Source organism: Cebidichthys violaceus, unplaced genomic scaffold (genome assembly GCF_023349555.1).
Source record: "Cebidichthys violaceus isolate CVI_PGR_0920_01 unplaced genomic scaffold, fCebVio1.0.p SCAF_112, whole genome shotgun sequence".
In the NCBI taxonomy this organism is placed as follows: Eukaryota; Metazoa; Chordata; class Actinopteri; order Perciformes; family Stichaeidae; genus Cebidichthys; species Cebidichthys violaceus.
In genome coordinates this window covers 154,698-180,811 of record NW_027176277.1, presented here as the reverse complement: position 1 = coordinate 180,811, position 26,114 = coordinate 154,698, and the positions used below count along the sequence as shown (strand labels likewise).

At 46.0% G+C, this 26,114-nt stretch overlaps 1 protein-coding gene across 1 annotated transcript in view; it reads right to left on the bottom strand.

Annotated features, from left to right (window-relative positions):
* LOC137868478 (metabotropic glutamate receptor 7-like) overlaps positions 1 to 22,945 on the bottom strand; it is a 41,187-nt gene extending 18,242 nt beyond the window's left edge. Inside the window, exon 1 of the mRNA XM_068705272.1 lies at positions 21,267 to 22,945. Within this exon, the coding sequence (XP_068561373.1) occupies positions 21,267 to 21,770 (504 nt within the window). The 5' untranslated portion in view covers positions 21,771 to 22,945. The remainder of the gene's footprint in view (positions 1 to 21,266) is intronic.
* Positions 22,946 to 26,114: the final 3,169 nt, after the last annotated feature.

The following is a 26,114-nucleotide window of genomic DNA, read 5'->3' as shown; positions in this document are numbered from 1 at the left end:
GTGCTGCGGCCGCCCTGAATAAAAATCTGCTGCTGAAGTCTAAATGAGGATAAGAAGAAGGTAGGGGGGGGGGGGGGGGGGGGAGGTTGGGAGGTGATGTGTTGGGTGAGGGTGGTAATCTGCTTACTGGCTTTAAATGAGAATTTCAACCTGGGTGTTTAAGAAGAGAGGTGACTAAGTGAGGTTGCGTAAAGGTTAGACACGTTCGCAGTAAGTGGGAATGCCAGGTGAAGTTAATTAGCGTGCCTTGGCCTTTCCGTTGCATTTTCACATACAGCAGCCCGCAAGCACCACGGGCAGCTCTACGGAAAAGGCGAGAGACTGCAATGTTTGTGTTTTAAAAAAAACTTCCTGCGCCGCTGACGCGGAGGTGATGATTCTGACGAGCCGAGGGCAACGGAAAGAAACGTTATCTGAAGGAAGAAACATGCAGCGTACGGCGCGACACGAGTCTCAGTCGGGGTTAACGGCAACCATCTATCCTTGCCATCCGAGAGGAGGTATGAAAAGACAGGCCGACAGTCCGTGGGTTCTTAAACACAAACCTAGACACAAAACACTGTGCCCTACACAAGGCAAGCGAGTCACAGAGCGCCGGAGTGTTGTCCACACCGGGTTTGGTATCCATTAATCTGAGAGCAACACTAGAAACCGTAGCCGCAAAGCGAACTGTGAGTGGCAGAGGCTGAAACGTTTCCCATGAATGGCTTTAACTGGGGGGGGGGGGGGGGGGGGGGCAGTTTCTGTTGCAGGAATCCCCGTGCCTCTATTTGCTGCATGATTAGCTTCTAAGCATATCTTGACATCAGTCGGCTCCACTCTGTGGCTGTTTGCAACAATCTCCGCAGCGGCGGCGGCGGCGGCGGAAGCGACGGCGGGTTCTGACAGACCCGACTCTAACCCCATGCCGTCTGTGGCCGGACGCCAATGCACAGATTGTCCTCGTGACACCCGGCACAATGACACACACACACACACACACACACACACACACACACACACACACACACACACACACAGTGAGTGTGATCTATGGACTGGCCAAGGAGCCATTTTGAAAAGCAATTTATAAACTACACACCCCACCCATGATGGAACAAATATTTGCCCACAAAAAAAGCAAAAAAAGCCCAGCCCTAGCCAGAAGATATATTTGTCGCTGCACCGCCCGGCGATGTAAAAACAGCAACGGTCGATTTCCTATAAATAAAATGATACAGTACGATAAAGAGGCCTATAAAGATATTGAGCAGTTATCGCGTTATTTTACATCCGTCCTGCTAAATCCAGGCTCGGCAGCTCCGTGACATGGGAGGGATCAGACAGACATTGGTTTGTATCCAGACAGCGGTGCCATTTGTTCGCAGGGCAGAGGTAATGACTGTGTCCATACATGCATCCTCAGGCTGGGCTTTGGTAATCTCTCTTCACCAGAGCAGGGCACTGCCAACACAGCCGAGGTGGCAGGGAGGATGGGCGGGGGGGGGGGCGCGACAGCTTTCCCTCCCTCTCCCTGTCACTCTCTCCTCCTCTCTTCCTGCCCATCTGTGTCCCTCACTCAAACTCTCCTTTTGTGAGGGAGCCGCGTTTCATCGCTGTGCCCTCAAACAACCTGTGACTTTCAGCCTCGCTCCGCTGTTCTCCGCCCCTCTGTGTGTTTTCAGCCCCGTCGGGGGAGAGGGGGGGGGGGGGGAGAAGACGAGTGAGTCTCATCTTCCTGTGCATCCCCTCCTTCCCTCCCTCCCTCCCTCCGTGTCATCTGTCTGCATGCAGACACTCCCACACAGATGATCAGCAGACACTTCCTGCCCAGAGAGGTCCTCTCGCTGCCAGTTTCCCAACGAGCCGACACAATCTGCCCTCAGTCGCTCGCTTTCCACCCATAATGTTCCCCTCCTCGCTGCACCGCTTTCTTTTTTTTTTTTTGGGTTCTTAAACTTCGAAAAAATGAAGTGCCGTGAGGATTATGTTTTTACAATTTATCTGCACAACTGTTCACGGCCGATGCAAAATCATATCTGTAGAAGGTTCATTAACAGTGCATTTAAAAATCTTGCTTTTAGCAACAAAAGCACGATTTGTATTTCAAATAAAAGCATTCGTTTAGACTTTTTGGCAAACACGGGGGCAGCACAAGATCCGGCAAACACAACATTGACATAGTATCTCTTTATAAAGTTGTTTTTGCGAAAGTGCATAACTCATTCACACATTTAGCAAGCACAACGTATGCGCAATACTAACTCTCTTTTAGCTCCAGTTTTGGTCCCCACCAACTCCCGAGGAAAACCAAAACCATGATTTGAAAGATGCTGAAAGAGCTGAGGAAAACTGTAGAGTCGGGTAATATCTCTCGTAGGAGTCATGACTACCAGTAACACCTTTCACATACGGTCATTGGACTCATTAGTTAGAACATATTTATTATAGCATCTTTAAGGTCAAGGGATAATAATAGTCTCAGTAAAATAATGAGAAAGTAATCCCTGACTTGAAGCATTAGATGAGAGAAATTGATTTTTTTCCCAATATTTAAACAATACCAACCAAGAGTAATAGCTTCTTAAACCTAAAAACAAGGAGGGACAACAACAGTCTGCTGTATCGGAATGTCACACCTCCTGGGCTGGAGAGGGAGTTGCCAGAGAATAGAGTCTTTTCACAGCAGCCATTTTTACATGTCAGGGCATGGTGAACACAGGTGCAATTGATTAATTACATCAATTATGTTCCTGTTCTATATAGTATGTCATGTCCATTATACACAATACCACCTAAATGGATCTGGGCCATAATTAATGTTATTTATTGCACTTGTGTGTGTATGTATGTATATATACATATATACATACATACATATATATATACATATATATACATATACATACATACATACATACATACATACATACATACATACATATATATACATATATATATATATATATACATATATACATATATATATATATATATATATATATACATATATATATATATATATATATATATATATATATTAGCACATCCTTAGCTAGCATTAGCACGTATATATGCTATCACTTTTACTCTGTGATCTGCAGCTTTAGCTTCTACCTTCATCTTTTTAACCTGTTTTCACTGCTGGATCAGTTTAACGTCCTGGATTTATCCTCCGAACACATATTGTAGACCCTTCTGTCTGCTTCATATTAGATAATAGTATTTAATGGAGTGCAGTTAGTGACAGTGTGGGCTCCGTGGTAACGTTAGAAGTTAATAGATGCGTTTTGTAGGAGAAAGGATACTTGTTTTTCTTAAATCCCCTCTACTCCACGGTCCTCGCCAAGGCCAGCCTCACATCCTTCTCCTACTACATCTCTCCACCATTTTCCAGCCTGTTATTCAACAAGGAGCGTACCTGAATAGTGCTTAACCAGTCTGGGTGTTTACTGTGCTTTGCAGTAGCTTTTGTTTTTCTTGCCACAGGACTCAACAAACACCACTTTTTCAGAGTTACCCACACCGCTGAACTGGAGTCTGTGTTACGTGACAGAAAGTAAGGCTTTCATAATCCTTTATCTAACGCGACCTTCCACCGTCTCCTTCTTTCCGCCCACCTCCCCTTTTTCCCAGTCGATTCCCTCACTCCCCCCCACCCCACCCCGCCGCCTCTCCCGCTCGCACCACGACAGTCCCCTGGGCAGCTCCAGTGCTCTGTGCCGGGCCCGAGCTCTTGCATGGCTGCCCTGCCAGAGTGTATTTTAAGACAACCAGCGTGTTTCTCCATGGGTACAGAGGCTAGGTATGACTCACAAATCAGATATTTGACCAGGAGAGCCACACAGTAGAGTAGAGCCGAGGCGTGGGAGGAAAGTGTGGATAGCTCACAAAGGGAACCTGACCGACCTCTTCTCTTTCCATCTGGTAAACAGACTGCTATTTCAACTCCACCGGTGTTTCAAAAAGAAATAAGCGGTTCCCAACACCAAATAGCTCTCAAAGCTCTCATTGGAGAAGAGTCTGTACCAAGGAGAAAAAAAAGAAAAAAAAGGTGCGGTGTAGTTTTTTTTAACGATGTCACAAACGGAGCCCGCTACCCACGACTTAAGGCTCTTACCCTTTAAAGCAGACGCGACATGTTAAACTTTCATGCAGTCGCTCTCGACAGTTATTTTGTACAGTCGCTGTATCTCTTCAAGTCATTTTGTCAAAGCATCTTTTGACTTCGGCTTCGCAACAAAAGCGCGGCCCTGCAGAGAACAACGCGGTTCGGCAGAACGGCCTTGATCATGGCGGCGGTGCCGGGGTGCTCTCTCTCTCTCTCTCCAGGTGCGACAGAACCTCCTCTCGCGGGTAGGAATGAAACACAGCCTGCAGGTTTTATGACTAAGTGTTATCAAATGTATTCCTTTGTATCCACATGGTCTCGCATTACAGATGGCTGTATTGATTTTTTTTTTTACCCCGGCTGCAAAGTGCACTGGACACTTTTTTTTTTTTTTTACTGTGTTCTCTTACAGCCTGCGTGATAACCTTATTATACTCTCAGAGAAATATGAAGTAGAAATAACCCAATATTGTAAGATGCATGCCATTATGCCTTAGGATGGAGAACAACAAGAATGCTCTTTCATGAGTAACATGCGGAGACAAACGTCTGCGTTTAGTGAATTGTCAGTGTGCCTTTGCATCTCTGCTCTGCCTCATTGCTTGGCCCGGCCCTGATGCGGCTCTTCCATGTTATTCACCATACACCGAGCGTAGGTGCATGTTGTTGTTTTTTTTCTCCCCCCCCCACCTACCTACACCTGGAACATGCACGGTCTGACACATTCATTGTCAGCGGTGCACCTGCGAAACTCTGACCTGCATCCCAATGACTCGCTTCTGTACTACCTCCCCCACCACTCTGTGCAGCTCTCTCTCCTCAGACTCCACGGAGCATCATCACCGGGCCCATTTCTACCCTAATAGCGCAGACAATGCCGGGCGAGCCTCCCTCGATCTCATCTTCCCTCTCTGCCGGCTCCTCACAAAGAATTCTTCAGCGGGGCCGTGTAATTACGAAACTGATCACAGCGGCGGAAAAAAAGAATATCACAGATATTCTTATTCCTTCTGCAAGTGTGTCTGAACCCCCTTTTTTTTTTCTTGTTGCTGCTGTGCACTCGAGACACATGTACCGGTTTAGAACAGAACAGTTAAATAGGCAGCTATTTGCACGCTAGGCATTGCCTGCAGTGCCGCCCTGAGCCTCTCCCAGGGTCGAGAATATAGCATCTCATCAGTAACACCTGCAATTCACGACACCCGCGGAAAAAAAATTCACGTGTCGCAAATCAGCCTTTTACGGATCAGAGTCGGAGAAGTTGCAAACGGTGCAGATTAACACTCTCTACTGCAAAAAAAAAAAAAAAAAAAAAAAAGTCTCACATTTGAATAGCAAGGAAAAAAACGGATTTAATGCCGGCTGTTGTGTGCTATGCATTGTGGTAACGGCGACGGTTCTCACAGGAGGCGTTTGGAGCCGTGGTGTAATTTACGCACACAGCTGATATTCTTATGTTGCAGGAAATGGGCAGAATTAACTACTTAAACTGCCATTCACAACAAGGTACTCACACTTATATAGAGCAGGGCTTTACAAAGCTGGCATGACAACAAAGAACATCTATAAAAAAATAAATAAAAAAAGGCAATAATAATCCAGACATGCATTCACGAGAAAGGTCGTTAAAATGAAATGGATGAACAGACGAAGGAATAAATGAAAAAAACAAACACAGAAACAGGTTTTGCCCACTTGTGGTGCTATGCAGCTATATTTCGAGTATACCAGAGCATAAAGATGAAAATAAAAGCAATTTAAAAGACAACCTTGAGCGTGGTTAAAAAAAAAAAAAGAGAGAGAAAAGTCTTCCAGGTAGGGCATTTCACAGTCAAATTAGAACTTTATTGTTTCGCTGCAGAGGCAGACCTTCCTCCAAGGCTTTGTATGAATCTCGCCTCCTTCGCTGGGATTGGCGCTCTCTACCCGGCCCTCGCATTAACTACCTACAGCCCTGAAGCGTGCGATTGGTGGACGCCTTTGCTGGAAGCACACGCCCACGGTTCTGGGAGGCTCAGTTCAGGGCAGCGGAGTCCCTTCTCTCTCTCTCTCTCTCCCACGGTCTCTGGGTCCTCGTGGCAAAAGCACAGTCAGTTCCTCTTCTGTCAAGACGGGGGACACAGTCAGAACAGCCGGAGGACTTCAGGCTGAGCGTGACTCATGAGCAAATAAAAGATCTGCTGGGAGTCAGACCACAGCGATGCGTCCTCAATGTGATCCGGATGTCAATCTTGTAGCTAGAATCAAGAACGCACCGTCCTTTAATGGTTAATATTCTGACTGCTGCATTTTTAATGACTTTGACGCCGGAGGCAAGAAAATGAGAAAGTAAAAAGTTCTGTAAATGTAGAAGCAAATATTTGGTGCTGGTTAGTTTTTTGCAAATTATTGTTTTTCTTTCAGGCACTTTTCTTTTTTTTGCCATTTGTTGGTCTCTCTTGGTGCAGATTCATACGCAGTGCTTCCATATGAAGCTTTTTTTTTTTTTTTTTTTTTAGCTGTGCTAGCGGCGTTGCTTTAGGGATGGTCATTTCGGTCCGTCGTCTACCACTTTGGTCCAGACCTAAATGATTCAACAATTATTAGATAGGAATTCTGTTCAGACGTTCACGACGCCTAAAGGATGGCGATGCCCTCATGGTGCCGCTCGGTTTACCTGTGAAATGTCTCAAAATCTACTTCCTTCAACATTCATGGTCCCCAGAGAATGACTCCTAATGACTTTGGTGATCTCCTGACTTTTCCCATAGCGCTAAAATTAAGTACAGAACGAATTGCAATCCCCCGTTTCTTCATCAAGGGCCATCATTACGTCGACGTTTCACTGCAATTTGTCCAATACTTGACTAAATACCTGCAGAATGAATACAATTAGCATCAGCCTCAGCTGTTCTGTGTGTTAACAAGCCAAACTCAAGACGGCGAGCATGTTAGCATCGCTGACATCAGCAAGCGGCAGAGAGCCGCTAGCAGGACTGTATTTGGTTTCTGAGGCTTTATTTTACCGACTACAGGCTGACTAATGGGGTTTAAGCTGCTCATTACTTTATTTTATTCATTGCACTTTACAGGAGCATACCTGTGGTTTTACAAGTTGTAGCCCGTTTGATACAACTCACGTGCACTTTATATCACGGCGTATCTCATCTCGCGGAAAAAAGGCTGCTATGCGTCAGACATTTTAAAGCATGTCTTTTTACAACTACAGACATTCATGAAATATTTAGATACACCACTACTACTACTACTACTATATTGTTATATGTGTGCTCTTGAGCAGGGAGGTACAAAAGAAAGGTAGCTGTTGTATAATTGAAAAACCTTTAGGAAAAAACGTATATAGTCTCTGTATGTCTGCCACCCCCCCCCCCCCCCCCCCCGGCTCAGTCTGATTATGATCCTGTCTGGATTTGTGACCTGGCCACTCACAGGCTCTTTGCTCTGCAGGTGTGGTGCATCACCGAGGGCACCTGAACAGGTAATCCTGTCAGCAACACTCCGGCTCCAGAACAATGGACAATTGTGCACTCAGAGAGGACAAGAAGCTTCTATCCCCCCCCCCCCCCCCCCCAGTGGCGTACTGAACAACCTGCCAACTCTGGAAGGAACTGCAGACAGTATTTCAGAGAGAGCCATTCTGTGTAAACAGACTCATTCTCACCGAGCTCATGATTCATCAGAGCAAGTGTCCGGACTAATGGACCGGGAAGATTTATGTGGAATGTGTTTTTGTGACACGCACATTTCACATAACTTCCACTCGCAGTGAGACAAAGTGTCAGAAGGCTGCACACTGACATGTATTCCAGAGCCAGAATCAGAGATGCGCAACAGACGCCAGATCAGACAATTACCCTCGGACAAGTTAACCAGCCGAAAACAGGAAGGAGCCCGGTCGAATACAATGGAGCTGTCACGCGCCGCTACTGAAGGCTTATCTTCATTTTCAACAAGAGCACGAACATGCGCTTCTTTCCCTCCAGAACAAATCATAAAAGCCAAATAAAAAGAATGTACGAAGTGTGGAGTATTTCATACGTGAGTCACAGTTAAGTATAGCTAAGCTGAGATTTCATGTACACATTGTGTGCTTTCAAACGATGCTTTATTATCAAAGTTAAACCCATAAACACAGTGGCAGTAAAGTATTATGCGAACGTCATTTAGCATTAAACGGGCAAAACGTGAACGTCGTCGTCGCACACACAAAATAAATGTCTACTCAAAGCCACTTGTGCCACGACCAAACGGAGCGGGTGAATTTAAGTGGCTGCTGTTTATTTATTTCTTCATTTTATGTTCATTAGGGCACATTTAAAAGCATGACATCGGTGTGGATGGTTTCTCCAAATAAAAAAAAGGGTGTGATGTGTTTCCAACTGTGCACAGGAAGTGGAAAATTGCTTGAGCAGTGAGAGAGTATTATTGCCACCCGAAAACACACACACACACACACACACACACACACACACACACACACACACAAGTGTATTACTTAGGAGGACATAGCCTTGAAATACATTCATACCCTTAACCATAACCAGTATGTGCCCAACCACGACCCCTCACCCAAACTAAGCCTACCTCTAAGAGAAGCCTTAACCAAACAGTAATACTATTAGGTTACCTCGTGGGGACCAGATGTGAGATCTGAGATCAATGCAAATATACAGTATATATACACAAACACACACGCGCTTGTTTTGGTCTCTTGCCTTGACTGAAGCTTGATTTCTAGTTGTACATTAAAGGGTTATGGCATGGAGCCGCCAAAGCCACGCTGAAGGCGATGCTGAATCTGACACGCGCCTCCTAAAAAAATGAATGTATTAGAAAGCATTTTTGACGTCCGTCACTTCCGCTTCTTACAAAACAGGAACGCTTCTCCCGCTTTTTTTTTACGCTTCGAGTCGCCGCATTTAGTGACAAGTAATCTGCATAGACAGCTGATTATATCACCCAAATATCCGGCTCTGTATGTGTTTTTGGACGTGTTAACCGCATCTACGTTGAACGATCCCGGTCCGTCTGTGAGTTTCACTACAGGCAGTATTCGCCCGACTTAAATACATTTATCAACACATGTTATTGTTGATTTCTTCATTTCTTTTTTACGTCTATGCAAGACTGAGTCAGTGTGGATTCCGATGGGGATTCCAGTGAGATCTGCCGGTGTAGTGGTGCAGCGGGGGAAGATAACCGCGGGGGGACATGACTTCCTGATTTGAGGGTCTGGATGGCGTCAGCAGTAATAAGCGCCATGCTGCAGCACACGAAAAAATGCCTTCGATTGGCATTATTGCGTACGACGCTGAAGCGCTAAATTTATGAATTTACAAGTCGAAAGATGCACGATCATCGTACCGGTTGGTTCTGGCCCACTTTGAACCTTGTATATTCCATATGGGAACAATCCGAAATGGGATTGGTCGGTTTGGGCTTCAGTTTGGATTACTTTTATTATAATAATAAAAGTAATCCAAATAAATTACAGAAATCAACATCGTAGAAAACCCAAGAACACCCTAATCCCTAAACAAGACAGAAAAAAAATAAAAAATAAAATTATTATTATTATTAAAAATAATATATATATATATATATATATATATATATATATATATATAATTAAATAAAACAAAATAGGTGAGGATTACTCAATACTGAAATATATATATATAATAAAATATGTACACAATCTGCAAACAGATAACGACAAGAAAAATAACCAATAAACTAAGATTAATCAGAATAACAGCATTAAAATGACATTTGTAAGACGATAACCGTACCATGTTAATTTTCCACTCAAATAGAAATAGTGTTCAAGTAAATGAGTCCTTTAAATTCATCCTTCCGCTGTGCCGTCACCACATCCAATCATGACGGTCTCACCAAAGAGCTGTATGCACTACAGAGAAAATGTCTGCGTGTTTTCAAATGCACGTTGTAACCAATAAAAAGGCACACCCGTGTGTGTTTTATGAACCCAGCACTTAACAAAATCGCTTCACCTAATGCTCAGAGAGGTAATGCTCACTGGTTCCCCCTGTTAACGAGTGAAACCGCAGAAACATCACACACCATTTCATTATTGTGGTTTTTCGGGATATTGTCTCAAAAAGCCGCCATCTTGCCCAGTTCTGAGATCCCTTCCTGGAATAACGAGAGAGCAGACAGTGAAGACAACAAGTTGAAGAGGTTGAGGAAAGACTCCGTAGTCAAACATCTGGAAGAGAAGTCTCCACCGCAGACCTTCTGCTCACCGAGAGCCCCTCTCTGCACCACGGCGAGCGAAGGAACGTGAAACGGCCCGTTTAACCTGGATGTAGCTCCGGTTCTGCTGGGTAAATATTTGCTTAGCCCGCCGACACTCTACACCGCGAAGGGAATGAAAGCGTGTAAACAACAGCGACTGTGTCTGGTGTTCCAGCGGTGCCGAAAACAGGCAATATCCATCGCTAAATTATGAATCAAAGCCTTTTTGCCGGAGGCGTGTGCGGCGGGGCTCCGGTTAACCCCCTGGCGTCACGCGTACGTGTGGCGTGACGTGACTTCTCTGGAGACTCGTCCTGACCGTAACCACTACATGCCGACCCCTTACCATCACCTCGACCCGTCAGGTATTTTTGCTACGACTTAATACAAACACACACATGCAGGTATTCCATCAGGATTATAGAATAAAACAAAACGTATGAATCCCTCCTAAGCATCTTATACGTCTTAGAATTGTATCCACCGGCAGGAGGATGATGTTCGACCGGCCGACGCAACACCCACATGGTTTCGCTTCCCAAAGACCCGAGTACATTTACTGGCAAATATCCCTTTTGTTTGCCCTTCGACCCCCAGGTAGAGTGCCTGACAGCTCTATGCATACTCTGCTGATAAATGGCATGCTATTGATCCGCTTAGCCTCGTCGAGGGGCCACATGCGAGCGCTCAAACACTGATAAGGCAGTTAAAAAACACTATATCCTGTCAGCGGCAGCTCCCGCACGCTCGTCAATTGTAGTTCAAGCAACCCATTCTGAGGAGGAAGAGCTTCACTAAATTGATAAAAACGTCAGCGGTGATTGAGGTCTTTCCCCCAAATCAATGTCACACGCAGGCGTTTTCAGAGAGCACTTGAAATCCCACAGGATTTGCATCTGAAAACAGTTACCCCCCCCCCGCGTCGACTAATTTTCTCATGTATGCTGCGGCACAGTACACTTTTATTTTTAAGCTCAAAAAGGAGCAGAGCCACATGGATTTGTTCAAACAGAACTAACACACCGCTGCACAGCCAGAGTAAAAAGAAAAAGGGAAAAAACATCATCTCGAGGGAAATACAGACAAAGTGAAATCGGAGCTAATGAAACACCAAAGTTCCACTCTTCACATTCAAAATCAACAGGTATTTTAGCATAACTACCCGAAGGCCCATGCTGCACTCTAATAATTTAGCCTCCCTTTAAAGGTCCGCGCTGTGCCGGCTGATGTAACGGCTGTATATTACTGTGTGTTGTTAGCTGATGGCCCCTCAGGCCCTGCTGTAATAACACCACTGAAGGACAAGAAATGAATCCCGATGACAGTTTGTTGTGTATACTGTGAGAGAGCATCGACATCCCTGAGATCCAACCGTATACACACACACACACACACACACACACACACACACACACACACACACACACACACACACACACAAATATGTAGTGAAACACATACGCATATATAAACATATGTTAACTTTACCATATTTTTAATGGATCGCTTCACTTACATCCAGCCGTGAAGACAGGTTTGACCTAATTTTGCCAGGTTTTAAAATAATAAAAAAAAACAACACTACTAGTATTGTATTTAAGTATTCAAGCTTAGAGCAACACCTTCATTTCATGCTACTTAATAATTCAGCTTCACAATATTTAAGAGGGAAATATTGCACTTTTTACTTCACTACATACAGTATATCTGACAGTTGTAGTTACCAGTGGCTTGGCTAATAAAGATTTTACACACAAAACAATAGAATCAGCTTCCAGAATATGATTTATTTTGTCGTAGTATAATATGGAGTAGTAAATATTATCTTGACTAGTTAAAATAGTGTAATATAAATCTTATGGACCAGTATATGATCAGTTTTTCTGCATTATGAGTACTATACGCATGATTACTTTTGTCAATTTCAGTACATGTTGCTGTAATTCTCTTCTTTTACTGATGTAAGGTTTTGAACGCAGTCATTTTGCTTGAATTGCCTTGTTGAAATGTGCTATACCAATAAACGTGCCTCGCCTCGTAATGGATTTCATTGTGTTGTTGCTGCTTTTATTTTGGTAAAGGATATCAATAATTCTTCAATCAATCCCTTCTTTAAAACAATCAACAACAAAGAAGGAACAATGTTGTAAACCGGGGCGCGTAAATGTAAAACGATCGCAATAAATGCATCTGCATGACTCGACGCCACCAGAGGTAACTGAGAAAAGATAGATAGAAACACTGCAGATGAAGGGCCGTTGTGTTTTATCCTCCCTCTCTTGCAGCTCGAGTTTGCGTGTGGCGACTCCCTGCCTGCTTCTCGCTGCTCTTCAGTGGCATGCCCGTCTACATTAGAGCCCTCGCACGGGCATGCAGTCCAAACAAAGCCTCGTGCCGGCAGCCTCCCGGGACAGAGAGACAGCCATGTGAGCGCTGCGCCTCCTGTCCCTTTCAAGTTGGCAGCACGTTGCACAAAGTTTATTGTGTTTCAAGTGTATTGTCGCAGTAGTCCTATCGCGAGCATGTGGCTGCTACCCTCGACTGTGTGATTGAGACACTGACGGTGTGCGCATTCCTTGTGCAGAGCTTGAATATGAAGCTGCTGTTTATAAGCCATGCTAGAGGCAATGCAAAGTACATATTTCCTTATATTTTTTAATCTGCATCCCAGCTGATTTATCTCTTGTTATATGCCAAATACATGTCAATAAAATATATTTTTACATCAAAATCCCCATATGTACAATAGTATAAAATGTTTGAGGATAGAAATAGAATGAAGTAGGAGTTCTGTGGTCATTTGACAAAAGAAAATGAATTGTTGTTGTAGTGACAGCACACATTTGTGGGGCAGTAAAGTGTTGTTGCAGCTATTGCAGCTACGTGTGGGTCTAGGGTGGCTAGCTAGTTAGCTAGATAGCTTGTCCTTCTCTGGAGTGGTCCATTAGACGCAGTGTCGCCGTTTGACACCAGCCCACTGTTCGGCTCATTTTCTGTAACCAGTGAAGCCGTAAGCTCGGCGGAATTAGTAAGCTAGTTAACGAGGCAGCTGTCTGCTAGTTAGCTAGCTAGCTAGCTAGCTTGTTAATTCCACCATGCTTAATGCTACACTAGTTACATAAAATGAGGCAAACAGAGTTGCCACTTAATGTGCTTTCCTACACTGTGAGATGAAGTGTGTGGATGAAGCGTTAAGTTGTTAAATTTTACTAATTTACTCTGGTTCTTTACACTTCATTGGGTCAAATTCTTTTTATTTTGTCAAAGACTTTGCTTTATTACTAAATACCTGCAAGACTAAAGACATTACCACCCGTCTCAGTTGTACTTTGTATTTAGCACTAATTAGCACATGTTAGCATGCTAACACACTAAACTAAGATGGCGACTATTAACATTATACCTTGTAAACATCAGCATGTTAACATTGCCATTGCCAGCACGTTAGCATGCTGATGTTAGCATGCCGATGTTAGCATTTAGCTCAAAGTATCTCGGTGCCGAAAGTACAGCCTCACAGAGCTGCTGGCACGACTGTGGACTCTTTGTCTCGTTACCTTCCGTTTAATTCTTCTTTTCTTAAAATGCAACATCTTTCATATAAAGCGAGGGGATTCTCCCCGACAAGTAGATCCCCGGGATTAGCCTGCAATATCATTTCTAAGGTGCAATGCGATTTCAGGAGCCGGGGCGGGAAAGTGTTTAGAATAATGAGATAAAAACGGAGAACAAAGCACAGATCCCAAGTCTAAGAAGAACCACAACAAAAAAAATCCTCCTTTTGAAGAGGGAGACACTCAGGCAGGCAGCGCTCACAGGAGGCCTTTTAACAAATTCACTTAGCTCATTTAGCAGGATTTGAGGATCTGTGAGGAGAGGAATTAGCCTAGTGAAAACAGATCATATTTAAAAAGGCAAATTTCTTCTTGATCTTTGCAGACACTTTGCAAACAGCCTTGAACGTTATTTAGAAGTCTGCTACGGCTGAAGGACTTTGTAATTCAGGTTCTGCCCAGAATGTTGCATGGATCACAGATCAGTGCGTTGAAACAACTACAAAAACAACAATTAGCCCTCTGATAATGCCTTTCAGCCCACACCGGATTCTTTTTTTGCTAAAGCAACAGCGACACATTTTTTGGAAGAGGATCCTGAGTGAGAGGCCGACCGGCAGCCAGCAGAGACCTCCTCATGCTTCTCCACTCATCCCCGTAAGAGGATTGGACGTAATGGGGTTTTCGTCTTCTCTGGCTCCTTCTGCTCACCAGATAAAGTGCAGAAAAACTTCCAATGAAGTCTAAGAGCGCTATTCTCGTCGCATTTTACAGTCATACCGACAATAAGTTTTGAAGGAACGCTGGTGTGACCTCAATGTGAGCAGAGCTAAGCTTTTAAGCAGGTGCCCTCCTCCTCCTCCCTACCTCCTCCTACCATGCAGTGGGAGAAAATGAGGGGTAATAATGTGACTGGTGGAGTCAAGCTGCTGCAATAGTCAAGCCGACCCCGATGCCAGTGCACAAATGACGGATGGCACCTCATTAAAGATACCGAAACAACGCCAGCTATGAGTGAACGCGTAACCATGAACTAGAATACGTCTGAAAACGAATGAAGAATGGCACAAGAACGCACCAGCTGTGTTTTCATTGAAAAACATTTATTCATATAGCACGCCATTATGTCGCTGAATAATAAAGTGCACCATCCCCCAAAGGCCTGTGGGAATATAGCCGAGGCCTTAATATCAGGCGCGGATGGTTTCTCATATTCTCCCCGTGGCAGGCTGCTGACCTAATGACCCCACGTCAGCCGCAATGACAACTTGTTTGACACAGGGATATTTTATTCATTCTATTAATATTGCATCAGTTGCTCACGCTGCGTCGTGTTTGTGTGCGAATATACACCTGCTTCACTGAACATGAGAGCAACGGCACTCCCTCACAACGCCGCTTCTCCACAAAGAGGGACAAAAGGTTGGGAATCTGGCTGTCTGGGCAACATTTCTCTGTTTTAATTATCGCCTTAGCGGGTTTCGGGATTTTTTCCTGGAGTACAGTTCACGCTCCGAAAACAATTAACAGTCACCGGCTCTCCCTTTTGCAAACTCCGAATACAAAAATAAACGGCTGTTTGTTTTCTTTTCTTTCTGTATTTAATCAAAATCCAGGCATGTCATCTCTTCGCCCCGGCGCTCAGACTCAGAGCTCTGCTGCCGATCTGTCCGAGCGGATCGCTTCACTTTCACGCATTCGTCCGCGTCCCGGTTTTCGGGACATTTCGTGGGCAGAACGCATTTCCTACCTCGTCACGGTATCGATCTCGCAGAGTTCAACCAGATTGACCCTCTGAACCCGCGAGATAGCCGAGACTCGCCGGCAGGCAGCCAATTTGAGAGAGCAGGTGGGATTGACCGCTCCTTAAGCACATATTGATTGTTTGCATCCTTGTTTCTATTACCCGCATACTTAAAGAACACAAGCAGCAGGTTTAATGTCCATTAGTGCGAGGACAGAGATAGTGGAAAAAAAGAAAAAAAATACAAGAGTATAAAATAATCAATGACAACAATGTGTATTTCTCAACTTGCAGAACGCTGTTCTTAGCCCGTCAGCCACGCTACGCTAACCGGCACGGCTTACGCTCGGTAACCCGGTCCATAGTACCGGTCCCTGTCCCATCTGCTTTCTGCCACAGCGTGCGAGTACATTACACCTCGCCAATTCTGGTCTGATCCGGCCATAAGTCAGCGTCTGATTAAACGGCTGGAATGAAAAGCAGCAGGGCTCTCAGTCCCAAGGACCACAAGAGAGAATCACTGGACTGTAGAGAATGTCTGCAGTATATCAAGAGGAATAATAAAAGTCCATTGTGTTCATTAAAAGTTCCTTAATACTCTCTACTTCTACTGCTGTCATTTGTTTAGCTGTGTTTACTTACTTTTGCCAATATAGTAGACACAACATTAACCCTTTACATTATTTAGACAATAACACCTCACCCACCCAATGGAGACAACAGCACCCACGCTATAAGCCCTATTAGCAAGTATCACCCGGGGACCTCTAGTAATTTGTAATAATTGACCCTTGGCTAGGCTCCGCCCCTCTGCTACTCCGTCAAGCTGTCAGAGCTATGTTGTCATGGAGCCCACACTGCCACTAACTGCACTCCCTGCTGAAATATTATGTCATTTTTGGAAGGTGATTTCAGAGAGAAGCAGACAGAAGGGCGTACGATATCGGTTCGGAGGATCTATCCAGGGTGCCAAACTGATTCAGCAGCGGAAACGGGTCACAAAGATAAAGATAGAAGCTAAAGCCGACTTCCATCAGCTGCATGTGCGATGTTGATCCACTGAGATCAATCTCCAAAAAACAGCACAAACATGTTGACTGATGGCTCATCAATCATTTATAAAAAGGTCTGTCAGGCATTTATGTTCCAATAAAAGTCTTTATTTTGAAGGCAAATGTGTTCATTGTTTTGAGAAAGCGGGTTTTCTTTTGGCGACTTTCGAGTTTAATATTTTGTTTGTGTGTTTTGCATGAAAACAGTGACACAGAAAACACCCGCTATGTGCCATCTTGTTACCAGCTCTTTCTTTTGTCGTCGAGCCCTCCCTCGGGGCCTCAGGTGCTGTGCTTTTAATGCAACGCTGACGCGGTCCTCGCAGCGATACGCCGCAATTGTTCCTCGTAAAACTCAATAATTGGCCCCCTTTCGTTCCTCACGCGTGTTGGGAATAATTGGTAACAGGATGGAAGTGTGCGGGTATTTTTCCGTCCAATTGTTGTCACCCAGCTGCTGAAGTTAGTCTCCCATTTGTGTACTGGGACAAAATTAAGCTTAAATCAAAACCCCTTAGACTCACTTTAGTAATTCCCATCTTCTATTGTGAATATTTCACAACTCTGATTGTGGAGGTTTGACGGTTTAATAACACCGTCCATATTCAGCAAAGTTTCGCTTACTAGGTAAATCCCACTGAGCCTCTCTCAGCCATCTTTCTCTGTTCTTGTACATATTTCTGATCAGCTTTTAGCCTCCCTGACTTCTCTGTTAGCTACATACCGCAGTCCCGTTGGGTGATCTAACTAACCGCTCACGTGCAATAACAAAATCTTAACAAGCGCCAAGTTGCGAAACACAACTAGAAACATAACATTCAGTGATTTTAATCACGCGTTAACTAAAAAAGGCTGAGCCTTCATTTTGGGTAGAAGTGTTCCAAGTTTGGCGAGAAAGCGGGAATTACAGTCTTAGCTCTCCACGTTTTACACACTTGTAAAGTCACATTGCACTGAGGCGGATCTTGTGCGTAACGCTCTGAATGAAAGCCAATTACCAAGTGATGGAGAGAAGAGCCAAAACCACTGGTGTGGATCATTAAACATCCATGAGACAGTTGTGTTTTCACTCCTTCAGCAATGGTAATGGAGCTCTTGGTGTGCATACATATGTAAATATATATATATGTGTGTGTGTGTGTGTGTGTGTGTGTGTGTGTGTGTGTGTGTGTGTGTGTGTGCGTGCATCTAATCATATGGCGCATACTTGACATACCATCCGTGTCTCCTGTGATGGGGCTGAAAACAGTGCTAGAGATGTGATTAATTGACCCGCGCTACCGCGTGCATCGATGGTACAAATGGCAACGGTGTTAAGAAAAAGACGGAATTAACCTCTGCCATTGTGTGTCACTTGGAGAGCTCGTTACGTAACACACACACACACACACACACACACACACACACACACACACACACACACACACACACACACACACACAGAGCCTTCACATTCCTTTGGTGTCTATCTTTTACCACAGTCGGCTGAATAGATCACACTGCAAGGCTTCAATCTCCTTCAAATCAATCACGGTGATGATTCTGTGTGGGGGGAAAAAAAAAAAAAGAAGAAAGGAGAGATAAAAAGGCGAGCGAAGCCTGTCAGGGCTGTGAGAGCAGAGGATGTCAATGCCTCACTTAAGACAGCTAGTCTGAAGGGAGGGGGGGGGGGGGGGGACAAGATGGAGTTCACCTGCATTCAATACAAAGTTTTTTTTCCGCCTCGGCCTTTGAGAGAAGAGCCGCATTCCCCCGATGTAAAGACGTCATCTGGATAAAAATCAATTTCGACGATTCATTCCGAGAGGCCGGGACTCACAAAGTTGTCCGGTCATTCCGGCTGCAGCGAGAGTGACCGGGGCGCTGCTGAGCCAGGCAGGCGGGGAGGATTGGATGATTCTTCAAAAACATCATAGCTCCTGGTAACGTTTCAAAAGTCGGGCTGATTGATTCTTGTTTTTGCTTTTTGTACCCCCCCCATCTCCTGTGGCATTGTTGCTTCTCATTTCCAACACAGCATGAAAGGCAGTGAAATAAAAACATCTTAGCAGCAAATCGGCCTCACCATGGCAACAGTATTGATCAACCCCCCTGGGTCCCCTCAGAAAGAGGGAAAAAAAAAAAATCCATCCCTCATGTCAATTTCCCAGCATTAACAGTTCAGCAGCTCCTCGCGTCCCGAAACAGGCAGCCGTGATGTTTTAGCGCGCGGCAATAACGTCCACGATCACTATTTAGCTGCTCTGATGAGTCATTTATCACAGAGGTGAGTCACAAGAAGACCCGATGATACTCACCGGGAACAAAGGAGTGAGGGGGGGGGGAGTAGGCCAGCGGGACGGCTCAGGGACAGGTCATTGACCGAAAACTATGTGTTTTGACTTCAAAGTCCATTAAGATTGCTTGGTGGGCCACATCCCATAATCAAATGTAATTAAAATCGACGGCAAATTGAGCGCTTTCTCCCGGAGCGCTCGTTTTGATCTGAGCAAAAACAATCTGCTTCGCTTCATTTGTCATAACTGAACAGGTGTTTTCCTTACGCTTTCCTGCGTGGAAACCGTTTTGATACTTGATGGACCGCCGGGTTGCAAAAACGATCTCGGTAACGTGTAATGGCTGCCACGCGCTCCTCAAAACGCTGTGAAGACTAATGAGGGCGGATGGGCTGGGAGCTCCCATTTCTGTTAAGCATTGATTATACGGCATCGTTTAATTCATCGTCGTTTATTATCCCCACCGCTGGTACCATAGAAGAAGAAGAAAAGAAATAAAAAAGTTTGCTGTGGGGCAAAAAAAAACGGGTTCAGGCCGAAGTCATGGCGCGATGGATTTGACCGAAGGTGTTTGAATCCACCTTTTCTGGCAACACTTTAGGGAAACGAGAAGAAACGCTGAGCTCTCTCTCTCTCTCTCTCTCTCTCTCTCTCTCTCTCTCTCTCTCTCTCTCTCTCTCTCTCTCTCTCTCTCTCTCTCTCTCTCTCTCTCTCTCTCTCTACCCTGTGAATTCCCCAAATGCAGACACAATATTATGAAGCTCTGCATGAAACAAGAAAGAAGAAGGGAAGTCTAACAACCCCTCGAACTCTGCAATAAATCAGTGCATTGAGGATGCTTCTAAGTATCACTGGAGGGTTGTTTTTTTTTTTAACCAACTTGAATGATGAAAAATTAATATATTAACTCAGCCTACATAGAGTGAATAAGAATCAAAGTCAGGGTGGAGGTTGCGGTTTGGGACCATCAGTCTAAATGTCTAAATGTCCAACCAATGGAGCCAGAAACCCCCCCAAGAGGATGACCACGGTAGAAACACACAAGAGTGTTGCATTGGTGAGTGTGTGTGAAACGAAAAAAAAAAAGAAAAGAAAGGAAGGAAGAGGGGGGCTAAAAGCATGTTAAGTGCTTTGATGGTCTTACGGTTAGACAGCTACTTACAGCCGGGCCCCACGGTTTTTCTGTCTAATTGAACCGAAACAAAACACGACAAGACCGGGACTTCCACTCTGCAAACCGCAGATCATTAGCGCGAGCGCTGCGGCTCCGACGAGCCTCGGCCCGCCTCGTCCTCGCGCCAAAACAAAACTGCACAGAAGTCTGCGCATTCGCATCCACATGGCATTTCAAGTAATTAGATATTTTGCTATGGAGATGCGTTTTAAATAATTAATCTGCTGTATTGGTGCCCTGCTGTGTGTGTGCCCCCCCCCCCCCCCCATCGTTTCCACTGCAGCACCAGCAGTGGGGTGAAAACACAGAAGAGTCTGGAATAGAGATGTTCTGCCACAAAAACCCAAAGCTAACTCGTTGTGAAATGAGTGCTGCAGATCCATTTGGTTTACTCGCAGCCCGCGAGCTCAATTAGGGCGCAAAGTGTTTGAAACAAGTTCATTTCAAAGAAAGAAGAGGGAGGGGGGGGGCACCCCTTGTTGATAAAAGCAAGTCAACTGCTCCATAAATCAAAGGCTTTCAGCTTCACAACGATTCATAAAACAGAGAAAATGCCTGCAGTCTCTCCGCGCGACGGGCTCATGTAATCATGCGCGATCGCATGAAGCAGGCCTGTTAAACTCTCGAGGGGGGGGGGGGGGGGGGGGCGTTGTTGAGTTTGGGGTGTGATTGTGTCAGGCTGTCAGTGCCCACTCATCCAGACTCCGGAGTGAGACTGGAACAGACGGGAGCTGTTCTTTCAGCACCACCGGGGACAAGCAACAGCACACTCAGCTGTCTCATCCACACAGTGTGTAGTGGGTGGGGGTGGGGGGGGTGGGGGGGGGAACCACCCAAATTCACTTCACTTCATTCTGTTATTTGAAGATGGAGAGAAGTCTAGATGGATATTAGTCATAACAGGCATCAAATTGAGACATACAACGAACAGAGAGGCTGAAAAAGCATAAATATGTGTGTTTTGTTATTAACAGCTGATTTGTCTCTGTGACATGATGCCTTTAGAGTTACTACTACTGCATCCCTGTTCTCTACTTCCTGTTACTGGGCGCACACACACTGTTAAAAACACACTATTTTAAAGCAACACAACTATCGCACACGCTCAGGAGACTTGCCTGAAAGAGGCGTAGGATGTTGGCAACCATGATCGACACCGAGCTGGCCGAGGCTCCGACGACTCCCACCACTTTTTCCGGCTTGACGAACACCGGCGCCTCCCCGTTCGTGCACCTCACGTCGGAGGTGTCCTTCGTGATCAACGCCTGGACGAAAGTTAAGGACTGCTCCAGCGCGTAGGTATCCCTCGAGCAAGTGTCCAGCACCCGCGCGCCCAACGTGATGTTGGGCAAGAGTTGCTCGTCCAGGTTGATCTGGTCCAGCGCGTACATCATGGCCTCGAGCCGCTGGATGCCGTTCTCCTTCTTGAGGTCTCCGCACGGCGCGCCGTCGGCCCCTCTGGAGTGCACCGGGAAGAGCCCGCCGAGGGTCAGGAGGCCCTCGGTCCGTATCGAGTGGGGCGCGTAAGTCTCCTGAGGCAGCGCGAAATCCACCGCGGTCCTCACGAGCCACAGCGCTCTCCACACGGCGCTCAGCTTCACGCGCGAACCGGGACGAGCCATGATCAACTTTTTTTTTTTGAGGAGGAGGAGGGGGGGGGGGGGTGGTGGAAAAGATTGGGAGTCTGAGAATCCGCAGGAAGATATATAGAAAAACCAGAGAGGGCGAGGAAGTTTTGTTTTTTGTTTAAAACGAGCCCATAGTCGTCAGCGCGGAGGAGATTCAACAAGCGGGGCTGGAGAACCGAGACGCAGTGGAGGGCTCAGACGAACTGCGCCCATCGTGAGCGGCGCAGCTTGTTGAATAGCGAGGGCTCCTCGCGGTAATCCGGAGACGAGAGGCTATACATCCATCAGTCAGAAAACATCACTATTAGAAGAGGACAGAAGACGAGCTGGCCCTGATTTAGTCCATCAATACTGGATCCAGAGGAGCACAGTGAAGCCGCTGCTGAAGGATCTCCACAACATTAACACAAAAAAAACACCAAAATGACACGCAGAGGAACTGGGAGCGATTCTCTCTCAGTAATACTTAGATGTTAGGGCCGGCAGAAGTGGGTGACATTCTTCCTCGTCTCGGACGAACTCCACGGGAGCGCAGAGGGGAGGAGGAGGAGGGGAGGTGGGGGGGCGGGCGGCTCGGTCCGCTGTGGTGTCTGTCTCCCATAGGGTGCATATCATCATCTCCACATCTCCCAATAAAAATAAAAAAAGAAAGAAAGAAAGATAACGAGCAGTATGCGCGCAAGAAAAAATAAATACTAAAAAAAATTACCCCCGCGCACACATACACACACACACACACACACACACACACACCGCTAATTAAAGCCGCGTCTCTCCTTCTCGGTGTCCGCAACCGCTCGCATTTTTATACAAAATGAATGAGTCACAGCGAGGGATCCACTGTGCGCGCGGAGTTTTCAGCCCCCTCTTCCTCACGAGACGTCACTCGGCTGGAGAGGGAGGGAAAAAAAAGAAAAAAAAAAAAAAGAAGAGTGGCATCAGTTCATGGCAAAAGGTTTTCACGAAGTTGTGATCTGACCAGGAGGTAAACAAAGCGAACACACGCACTTATAGTTCTGCATGGTATAAAACGACGGTTCCTCTGAGTGCGCAATCATAATCTCTCTCTCGCTCTCTCTCCCTCTCTCTCTCTCTACCTCCCCTCCCTCCTTTATCACCATCAAACATACGCGCGCGCGCAAAAGTGAGTATTTTCCAGACAATGAGGCAGAGATCTGTGGTATATATGAAGACCTTCACGCGCCAGGCTAATAAACTGCCCCCTTTTTTTTCCACAAATAGTTTTGGATTCATTACCGGTGCACCTTTAAAACGGGGGGGAGGAGGAGGAGGGGGGGGGGGGGGGGGGGGGACGTATACCCGTTTGGAAGGGTCCAGGCTGGTCTCCCAGGCAACCCTTCTTCAGAAGACGACTCCTGATTCATCCTGTGCACGCACACAGACTGGTGAGAATTAACCACACCTTTTTTTTAGGAGTGAGGAAACCCTCAAATCTTCCTTATACCAAAGCACTGTCATCACCAAACTGTAATTGCACAGATGGTGTTTGTTTTATACAAACAGGCAGATTAGGATCATTTGCTTGCAGTGGGCGTGCTCTATAGCCGGGGACTCACTTGGCAATTTGTGGTATTAATTACAAAAAAATAAAAAGGTGTGTAATTTAAATCTGGTATCAAACAATAAAACAAAAGTGTTGCTAATGACTGCTTTATTCACTCAGCCAGTTACTCAGATACATAATTCATGCGGTAAGCCGTCGTTTTTTTCCAAGTAACCCGGAACTGACCTCTTCTAAACATGGCCGCCGCCACACATCCGACAACAGCCCCCCCCCCCAAAAAAAAAAAAAAAAAAATCACAGGAGCACCCTGGGAAAACAGTCGAGCTAGAAATGGATTATGGGAGTCAGTTAAGTTGCTTGATGGTGGAGTAATAAACAGCCTCTGAGAGTTGCTTTATCGTGAAAATGATTATGAGGCGGAGCAATCCCATTTTATGAACATGCTCGTTCCATTCGCTTCTGTTCAATTAAAAGATTAGAAAAGGCGATGTGGCTCTAATTGAAACATGTCCTATTGACATTACAGGCTTGGACGGACACATTTCTAATTAATTAAGCTGAATAGAGTATTAATTCCAGCCTAATCCCGCCATGTAGTGTATTTATTTCCATTAGCCGCGACGATTTTCGCAGGAACTCCAGGGCACGTCGACGTGGGTGCACAAACCGCACGTCGAGGCCAAAAATTCATGAGCTGCAGCAAAAAAAAAAAAAAAAAATATGTATTTTAGGACAGTGTGTGGGAACTGCTGGGAAGAGACCGCCGAGGAGAGAAATGAGGAAATGCCAGACGGGGAGGGAGGCAGATGGCCTCCTCCACTGTGAGCACGCAGAGACAGGCGGGTCTGGAAGAAAATGCAGCAACACCCGCGACCAAAAAAAAAAGAAAAGAAGAGATGACAACCTGAGAGACTGGTGTCGCCTCAGCGCAACACCGATTCCACCGCTAGGACTTCTGAGCCTGACTCCACTTACACTGTCAGTGGAAAAGGTTACTTTTGAAAAATGGGGGCCCTCATTGTGGTTTAATTCACTGACTGACCCCCAGGAAGAACCCCCCCCCCCCCCCCCCCGGGAGGGAGGCTGTTAGATTTAGACTGAGATTACACTTTGGTTTGGATCTTCTCTCTTTCTCCTTCCACACAACCACACACACACACACACACACACACACACACACTCAGATGAATTCCATTTTACTTCCATCATGGGAGGAAGTAGGAAGCGACAGGCAAGGGGGAATGTGAGTGTCTAATCTGGAGGAGGTTTATGTTCAGTGTGTAGCTGACCAAACAAACAGACACAGCCATGGTGTCCATACGCCGGGGAGGAGATGGGGGGGGGGGGGGGGGGGGGTTTGGGGGGGGATGCATCCCACTAGATGAATAACAAGCTCCTATGAGAGACACCGGAGCTTTTGTTTAAGGCATTCAATAACACGTCTGCCTCGATGCAGTCTACTTCAAGTCAATTACAGCGCCGGGCACTGTGTGCTCTTCTCGAAGAAGGAAGAATCAGGGAACAATAAAAAAAAAAAAAAAAAAAATCAACCTCCAGGACAAGAGGCAATGCGGTTTCCCTTTTTTTTTCGGGAGCCGACACAGTGCACAATGGGGTCCGTCCGTCAAACTAATTAACCCTGGAAACCCGCTTAATTCCCCAGACTGGGATGAAAAAGGGGGGGAGGGGGAGGGGGGGCGTCGTATCCACAGGAAGGAAATACCTCCAGAGCAGGGAGGTAATTGCATGTCGGGGTGATTTGTTCCAACTCAAGCAGGCCACCGAGCCCCGTTTGGAGTCATGCATATTCTGCGAGGGGGTCGGGGTGTTAATGTTGGATCAATGTAGGGGCAATGTTAGATCAGCGACACGAAGGTCACTGAGCTGCCAGCCAGCCAGCCCCCCCACCACCACCACCACCACCCACCCCGTGTCTCATTTTGCACCATCTGCTTTGGAATAATAAATTCCCAGCTATCTACACTTTTCTCCGTCACTGTTGAGCTGATCCACGAGGAGGGGAAAACATATTGTAATTCTAGCGGCGCGCCGTATGTGAAGACGAATTCTTACCTCTTCCGGCTGTTTGTGTGCCAAAGACAAAGCAGGTGCTCTGCAGCTACAGGACGACAGGCTCGCCACGCTCTCAATTATGATCGTAATCCATCTGTCATACCGGCTCCCTTCTAATTACGTCTCTGTAAAGTTGTTGCTGTGAGCTCAGGACCCGTTCGCACTCTGAAATGTGAAAGATAGACAGATAAGGCACAAGTGGCCACCAGAATACATAACTGCTGGCGTGGGGGGGGGGGGGTTATTTCTCCCCTTTGAAACTCGTGTTGTATGACAATGTGTCCGCTCAGACGAATTACCCCGAATGTTTCAAGTACTCTGATTGGGAGCCCGTCTGGACAACAATCAGAGGTCTTGTAAGTGGCATTAATGGACCCTTAGGTGCTGACCTCCCCCACCCACGCAGTCCTGGAACCTTCCAGAGGCCCTATTAGTGGATGACTGGGCCGTTGTTTTGATAGGTAACCTCACGGTCCGCTGGACTGCATGCGATAAGTGGGTGCAGCTGTGTGTTAGTTAGCCGGGAGGACTTCAGCCGCAGATTTTGATTGCGACGGCGAACGCCTCTCGCCTCGTGTCCGTTAATTAGCCGACCTCCCGAGCAGCTCTGGAACCTGTGCGAATGCTTTTAGCGCCAGAGTCTTCGTGGTGCATTGCGATGGAGGAGGTTTCATCCACAGTCTGTGTGTGAATGACTCATAACAAGCCCTCCCCATGTGTGTGTGTGGGTGGGAGGGGGG